The sequence below is a fragment of the Macadamia integrifolia genome, chromosome 11 (assembly GCF_013358625.1).
Source record: "Macadamia integrifolia cultivar HAES 741 chromosome 11, SCU_Mint_v3, whole genome shotgun sequence".
Lineage (NCBI taxonomy): Eukaryota > Viridiplantae > Streptophyta > Magnoliopsida > Proteales > Proteaceae > Macadamia > Macadamia integrifolia.
In genome coordinates, this window is record NC_056567.1 from 16,057,855 (window position 1) to 16,066,397 (window position 8,543).

The window sequence follows — 8,543 nt, forward strand, 5'->3', positions numbered from 1 at the left end:
TACTCTCTACAGATGGAGGAAGGTACGGATCTATTAGAGCATCTTAACATGTTCAATCAGATCGTAAGTAAACTTGCAAACCTGGAGGTTAAGATCGAGGATGAAGACAAGGCGTTACTATTGTTGTCGTCGCTCCCAGAATCATATGATCATCTAGTAACGACTCTCTTGTACGGGAAGGAAACCCTTGAGATGGATGAAGTCGCAGCTGCCCTCATGTCCAATGATACAAGGAAGAAGGCCAGTAGTACGAAATCTCAAGGAGAAGGTTTTTTCGGAGGTGACAAGGAGCAGGAAAGAGGGAGATCAAATCAGAAGGGATCTGGGAAGAGTCGATCGAAATCAAAAGGGGCAAAGACAAAGGTCTCTTGTTACTATTGCAAGAAAGAAGGTCATATGAAGAGAGAGTGCTTGAAGAGGAAGGCGGACTTAAAGAAGAAAGGTGTAGATAAAGCATCTGAGGAAGCTAGCGTGGCTGACAGTTCAGATGGAGATGATGGAGATGTACTCTCTATATCATCAGGTAAGAATCAACCTTCTGATTCTTGGATTTTAGATTCTGGATGTTCATATCACATGTGTCCGCATAAGGATTGGTTTGATACATATCAACCATATAATGGTGGGTCTGTCCTAATGGGGAATGATGCCGTATGCAAGACCATTGGGATAGGCACTATCAAAATCAAGATGTTTGATGGGATAGTAAGAACTTTAGCAGATGTGAGACATGTACCAGAATTAAGGAAAAACTTAATATCTTTGGGGGCACTTGACTCAAATGGCTGCAAGTACATAGCAGAAGGTGGAGTTCTCAAAGTTATTAAGGGTGTAATGGTTGTCATGAAGGGACAGCTAGCAGGAAACCTATACAGACTCATAGGGAGCACAGTTATAGGTGGAGCATCTGTGACTACAGATGCAGTATTTGATACAGATGATACCTATCTGTGGCATATGCGGTTAGGGCATATGGGAGAAAGAGGATTGATGGAGCTTCATAAAAGGAAAATGTTGAAGGGAGTAAAAACTTGTAAATTGAACTTCTGCAAGTATTGTGTGTTCGGAAAACAGTGCAAGGTTAGCTTCAAAACTGCAAAACATAAGAGTAAAGGGGTGCTTGATTATGTACACAGCGATGTATGGGGTCCTTCAACAACAAAATCTAAAGGTGGGGCAGAATACTTCGTGACCTTTGTTGATGATTACTCAAGGAAAGTCTGGATCTACTTCATGAAGCATAAAAGTGAGGTGTTCACTAAATTTAAGGAATGGAAGGCTGAGGTAGAAAGGAAGACAGGAAAGAAAATTAAATACTTGAGAACAGACAATGGAGGAGAGTACACATACAAGCCGTTTCTAGAATTGTGCAAAGCTGAAGGGATTACACGTCACTTCACAGTTCCAAAGACACCACAACAAAATGGTGTAGCTGAAAGGATGAACAGAACATTTCTAGAAAGAGCTCGGAGTATGAGGCTGAATGCAGGGTTGAGCAAGAGATTTTGGGCAGAAGCAGTGAACATGGCATGTTTCCTCATCAATAGGTCTCCATCAAAGGCGATTGATTGTAAAATTCCTGAAGAGGTATGGACAGGAAAACCAGTAGATTATTCTATTCTAAAAATATTTGGTTGTCCAGCCTATGCGCATGTTGAGAGTGAGCAGCGTTCCAAGTTAGACTCAAAGTCTAAGAAATGTATCTTTCTTGGTTTTAAGAAAGGTGTAAAGGGATTCAAGTTGTGGGATCCAAGTTCACAGAAAGTTGTGGTTAGCAGAGATGTTGTGTTTGATGAGTCTCATATAGTGAAGTCAAATTACAATTCACAAGCAGTTGATGAAAATAAAGAAGGTTCTACTGTGCAGGTGGAGTTAGGTGAGTTAGAAACAACAAGAGAGAATGAGTCATCAAGTGACTTACCAGGACAACAGGAAGCAGTAGAAGTTCCCTATACTGTGGCAAAGGGTAAAGGGAAGCGTACTCACAAAGCACCTATGAGATACGGGTTTGAGGACATGGTTGCCTATGCCCTCACTGTAGGTACAGGTGATCCATCTTCCTACCATGATGCTATGAGTGATGCACAGCATGATAAATGGATGATAGCTATGATGGAGGAAATGGAATCTCTACAGAAGAACAAGACTTGGGAGATTGTGGAAAAACCCAAGGGAAGAAAAATCATTGGGTGTAAATGGGTCTTTCGTAAGAAAGAGGCAGCATCTGAGAAGGAGCGTGAAAGGTATAAGGCCAGACTTGTAGCCAAGGGCTATGCACAGAAGGAGGGGATAGACTACAATGAAATATTTTCTCCGGTGGTGAAACACACTTCGATCAGGGTACTACTTGCTTTGGTGGCCATGTATGATTTAGAGCTTGAACAACTTGATGTGAAAACTGCATTTCTTCATGGTGACTTGGAGGAACAGATTTACATGGAGCAGCCTGAAGGTTTCAAGGTGCAGGGAAAGGAAGACCATGTTTGTCTGCTTAAGAGGTCGCTTTATGGCCTTAAGCAATCTCCTAGGCAGTGGTACAAACGCTTTGATTCTATGATGAAGATTGGCTACACAAGAAGTGAGTATGATAGTTGTGTTTATTATAAAGTGTCAAGTGATAATTCCATTATTTTGTTGATGCTTTATGTTGATGACATGCTCATTGCTGCAAAGAACAAACATGATATAGTTTCTTTGAAGTCTTTGTTGAGTGCTGAATTTGAGATGAAGGATCTTGGTGCCGCTAAGAAGATCCTTGGCATGGAAATCCTTAGAGATAGAAATGCAGGTAAACTTTGGGTAACTCAGAAGAGGTATATTGAAAAGGTGCTAGAGCGTTTCAATATGGAAAAGGCCAAGCCGGTTAGCACTCCGTTAGCTGGCCACTTCAAGTTATCTGAAAGGGAATGCCCTACAACACATGAGGAGGTGGAGCAGATGTCTCAAGTCCCTTATGCTAGCGCAGTTGGGAGTCTCATGTATGCTATGGTTTGTAGCAGGCCAGATTTGTCTCATGCAGTCAGTGTTGTTAGCAGATACATGAGTAATCCAGGGAAGGAGCATTGGAATGCAATTAAGTGGATCTTCAGATACTTGAGCAAGACTAAAGATATAGGTGTTATGTTCAATGGCAAGGGAAGTTCTACAAAATTGGCAGGTTATGTTGATTCTGACTATGCCGGTGATTTAGATAAGAGGAGGTCTACGACAGGGTACGTGTTTACATTGGCTGGCGGACCTATATCATGGAGGGCGATGCTCCAGTCTACAATTGCATTGTCCACTACAGAGGCAGAGTACATGGCAGCAGTTGAGGCTGCCAAGGAAGGAGTCTGGTTGGCTGGACTAGTTCGTGAGTTGGGGTTGGAGCAAGGAGGTGCAGTGTTACATTGTGACAGTCAGAGTGCCATACATCTTGCAAAGAATCAAGTGTTTCATGCAAGGACAAAGCATATTGATGTGAGATTTCACAAGATCAGGGAGCTTGTGTCAGAAGGCAGTATTCACTTGAGAAAAATTCATACAGATCTCAATCCTGCAGATATGTTTACAAAGCCAGTTACTACAGAGAAGTTCGAGTCCTGTTTGGACTTGATTAATATTACTCATTGTTGAAGATGAGGGACGCACCAAACAGGTGCGGGTTTGTGCCTCTAATGAGGTACAATGATGAAGACGTCTACAAGTTATCTTTACAAGAGGTTCAACAGAATTCAAGACCAGATGCATATTGTGTTGGTGTATGATGTCTTGTATTCCGTCGCAGTTTAATCCAGGGAGTACTGGTGCAGCACCTAGACAGCCAGGACGGCGGTATTGTAGTTTAATCCGGATTAGGGTGGCAATTGTAGTTTGATCCGGATTAGGGTTTTTTCCGTTATATATTTGTAGCGAGGGTTTCTTTCTCTGTAATGCAAGCAATACGGAGAGGTGTGAGGAAGAGCGTTGTAACCCTATTCTCCATTGATAGTGAAGCAGGATCTCATCTCACCGGGGACGTAGGCAACCTTGCCGAACCTCGTAAAATATGTGTGCATTGTTTGTTTTGTTTTTCCATTATCTTCTGCATCGTTTTAGGGTTGCGTTTCTACATATTGAGGGACCTAGAAGAGATAAGGGTAGACTTAAAATGACTATTGGCGAAGTGGTAAGAACAAATATGCATATGGCAAGGTTGTTCCTAGAAGTTGTTCTACTTTTACCCAAATTTTTTTATCTTTTCTTATGTATTTTATTTCCTTGTTTACCTTATTTCATTTGCTGTTTCATATTAGATCCATTTAGCCGACCCCATTTAGTTGGGATAAGGTTATGGTTGTTGTTGTTGTATGCAAATTCTAGATGGATCCCCCTATTGCATAAGTATGTGTTTGGATTTTGCATCTAAGGATTCAGAAGTTTTTCAAAACAAAATCGTAACCTGGGGATGGGGGAATTTAAACCTCATTTTAAGGTTTTTTCTTACATAGAATAATCAATATGGAATTCAAGTTCTATTTGGAGTTCCTTTACATGGGTAGCTGAAAATGTATCTGTGTATTGTACAACGACAAACATACATACAAAGGATGAAGTTACATTATTGAAGAATGGCAAAGGGGAAGGCAGAAGAGTGGGTGCATCTAGCATTCTAGCCTGTGGTCGTAGGTTAAACCAGTGAAAGGATTTTATAGATAAGATTATAGAGAGTATCAGGTCGAGGGGTGGGCTGGAAGGTGGAGGCAGGGACAGTAGGGAGGGAGTGGGTCAAGAGTGGGGAGAGGGGGAGATGCAAGGGCACTGGGACTGGGTGTAGTAGTAGTGGAGGGAGAGAGATAACTGTGGATGGATTGAATGGTTGAGATGCTTCCTATCCCATCCAGCGGTAAATAAGGTGTGCTAGTGTGTAAAATTCCATTATACACTCCTAGGTGTGAATTCCCACCCACCGACAAATATATGAATGGAAATTATCTAGTACCACCCCTAAAATTGAAAATAACTTCGAATGACCCCTAAAAATAAAAATAATATCCACCGCATCCCTAATTTGTAACACTGTTAACTAAAAGTGAGAAATGACATTTTTTACCCTTATACTTAAAACTCTAAAAAGAGCTCATTCTTACCCTTCCAAACCCTTACATATTATCACCTTCAGTTCAGCTGCAACCCTAGCTGGGCGATTATAACGTTAACAATAGCAAGCAGAAGCTGCGGTGGGTAGCTCCGCACCAAATCTTCATCTGCGACCCTGGCAGAGAAAACCCCCATCTTTCTCCTTATGAAAGAAAGAAAATTATTGAAGTTATTACCTCAATTTACCTCGTTGGCTGCTATCAATAATTTCTTAGAAGGAACGAAGGTGAGACGCAAAGCAAACTCAGGCGGTGTGGTTTTGAAACCCTATCATCCAAGAGTGAGAGTTGTATCAGTGAAGCGCAAATTGTAATCGGAGGGGTCAAAATAAGTGAGACTAGCACCAAGGTTCCCAAATTCAGGTGGGATTTTTCCCATTAGTTGATTGTAGTAGAGCTCAAGCTGCCACAGATTCGTAAGCTTCACGATATCAGTTGGGATCTCGCCGGATAGATTGTTATCAGCGAGTTCTAGGTCGATGAGTCCGATGAGATTTCCGATGCCTTTGGGAATAGTTCCTTCGAGGCTGCAATTGGAGAGGTACAGCCAGAACAACTTTTGGAGCTTCAAAACCTCCAACGGGAATGGAGGATTGTTGAAGAAATTGTCGCCAAGACTTAGAAAGGCGAGATTTGTCATGTTTGCCATTGAACTCCATGGGAAAGGACCGGAAATCCCATTGGAATTCAAGCTCAGCAATTCTAATTGGGTTAGAGTGGATAAATTAGGGATTGTAGTACATGAGAAGGAATTATACCCAAGATCTAAGTACCGCAAGTAACTGCAATTCCTCAAAGCTTTTGTGATGGTACCGTACAAGAAATTCGATCCAAGATCCAATTTCTACTAGTATGGAAGCTGATAGATGGAGTTTTAAGGGGATAACATTGATCAGATTTTTGTTACCCAGTTCAATACTTGTTACTGAACCGTCCGAATTACAGGAAATTCCAGTGAAATTGCAAGGTTGATTATTTGGTGTCCATGAATCGAAAATAATGGTGTCTGATCTCCGAAACGCAGCTTTGAATTTGATGTCAAGATCATCTGATTGGGCAACATATAATGGAGACAACAAGAAGAGAAGAAGTAGAACCACAGACATGGAGGGCGGTGAAGGTAGAGAATAAACCCTTATTCTCATCTGGGTCGCCTCCTATAACCTCTTCCTCTTCCTTTCTTCTTCGCAGGTATACGAAACAAAGGTAGTCGGAGCACAGCCGCAGTAGTCAAAGCAGATTGTAATCGAAGGTCATTATAGTAACTTAACATACCCATAAGGATAGATTGGCCATTTAATGAAAAAATGAATAATGACATCATCACTAAACGCCTTAAACTTAACGGAATGAGTTTTTTAGATATAATTTTGAAAAAATAACGGGTCTATTAGACGTTATTTTCATTTTTGGGGGTCACTCTACTCACTCCAAGTTATTTTCAATTTTAGGGGTAGTACTAGATAATTTCCCATGCATAAAAGAAGAGGGGTTAAAAAAATCCAGAAGGAAAGGCAGGGAACGATAGTACAAACCTGCATATGAAGAGGCCTAAAAGGAACAAGAAACGATTTCTTAAAATTTGAAAAATGCTCCGGAAGTGCCTCTTCTTGTGTTGATGGCTCTGCCAGTGGAGTAGAGCGCTGGCCCAAGTCTAGAGAGATGTCGCTCGCTCATCCGAATCGGTTGTGTAACATCTTGTAAACTACCCCATTTCCTCATAAATTCTCTTGGGGGAATCATGACCAATTACTCAATTGATATATATGAATTACAGATTGCCTCCACAGCCTGAACGGATTTACTTGGGAACAAGATAAGAGGCAGAAACATGACATTCGCTCAAGCTGAATAATTAGCTACAATTGACAGTCCAGTGTTTGCAATCTGGCATCAGAATATAATAACCGAATAGCATGAACACACCTTGAGACCGTAGTGTAAACCGAAAATGAAAATAACTGACTTTACCGTTATTCAGGTACAAGTGTGTAACTCATCTGATAGAGGGGGTTGGAAAACAAACCCTTACAATAGAACTAGTTATTTGTTCAATTTCCAGTTTCCAAGTGTTTCAGATATTGAGATTTATGGATGTGAAGTACAAAACACAAATCAACAAATGAATTTTACAACCCCCCCCCCCCCCCAACTGCCTGCATAAAAATTACCCTCCTCTTCGGAAACTCCCTAAAAAAACAATCCATTCCTTTCTTTAAGGGAAGCTTTTGTCTGAAGCCAATGACTGCTGCATACAACACCTCAGACCTCATCGACTTCAGTGCCATCCAAAAATGCCGGTGAGAAGCCCAAAAGGCAAGTCAATAAAACCAATTCTAGCATCAACCACTGGCAACAATCTCGTGGATGGCATCACTTACAGCTTGATCTTCCGATCTAACTGCCAGCTTCATGGCAACCTGCTTGGGACCATCAATCCCGAACGACAAGCGAACAAGAACCTTGACATTGCCTATGTACACACCGGACAACAAACATGTGTGTGATCTTGAATTGCTTGGGACAGCTTCAGTGCCCTGCATAGAACAAACATATAAAGCCTTTCAGCAGCCAAAACTTTTTTACCCTTGACACATTTTCTCCCTGGCTTTCTGAATAGGAAAAGTATAATGAAACAATCGTCATACATAACCAGCAGGCAACTAGTGCATGAACTAATAATTAGAATCATCTGAGAATGGTGGCAGACCAATAGACCAAAAGCAATTACATCTTTATGTTAACTGATCCAATTTTCAAACATTAGTACAACGAAATGCATTAGATTTCCTTGTTTCGTTTTTCTTAGTATCAGGGAAGCTGGTTGGCAGTTGGTTGAATGCAAGTGTGAAAATGGGTGTTGAACGCAGGTCTGCCACACGGACCCAAGATGATGTTCAAATATTAAGCACAAAGATTCCAAAACTTCTCCAAATTGTAGGTTGTGTTTCTATTTTATGATCTCATAACAAAACTTACCTCACAGGGCTGCATGCCAAGAATGTTGATGACAGCATTCACAGCCTCAGCCAAGCTCTCCCTTACCCCAAGGCCATACTCATCAACACGCTCAGTATCTGGGTCCATGGTTTCCCATGCATTCCTAAAGTTGGAAACCCCCACTTTTAACATATAATCTGCAGGCACAACCTCAAGGTCCTCCAGCTGATACTCATCTTCAACACCATCTTCATCTGCTTCACCAGTAGCAGGATCAACCTGAAGAAAACCAACAGAAATTTGAAAATTTTATATTGAATCTAGTAAGTGTAGGGTTTCATTGATGCCCCTGTTTTCTAGTTTACTTGATCAACAATAAGTTATCATAAAGTTAATGACCTGCATACTCACTAGCAAAAAGCAGCTCGTCCAAAAAGTTAAAAGCATATAGTTTTCCTTTATTTATTCATTTACTTCTTTTTTTTT

The 8,543-nt window shown here is 41.1% G+C and overlaps 1 protein-coding gene across 1 annotated transcript in view; it reads right to left on the reverse strand.

Annotated features, from left to right (window-relative positions):
- Positions 1 to 7,058: 7,058 nt before the first annotated feature.
- Positions 7,059 to 8,543, reverse strand: part of LOC122093974 (coatomer subunit gamma-2) — a 16,304-nt gene continuing 14,819 nt past the window's right edge. Inside the window, exons 15-16 of the mRNA XM_042664544.1 lie at positions 8,097 to 8,336; positions 7,059 to 7,654 (exon numbers count right to left, since the gene is read on the reverse strand). Coding sequence (XP_042520478.1) covers positions 7,460 to 7,654; positions 8,097 to 8,336 — 435 coding nt within the window. The 3' untranslated portion in view covers positions 7,059 to 7,459. The remainder of the gene's footprint in view (positions 7,655 to 8,096; positions 8,337 to 8,543) is intronic.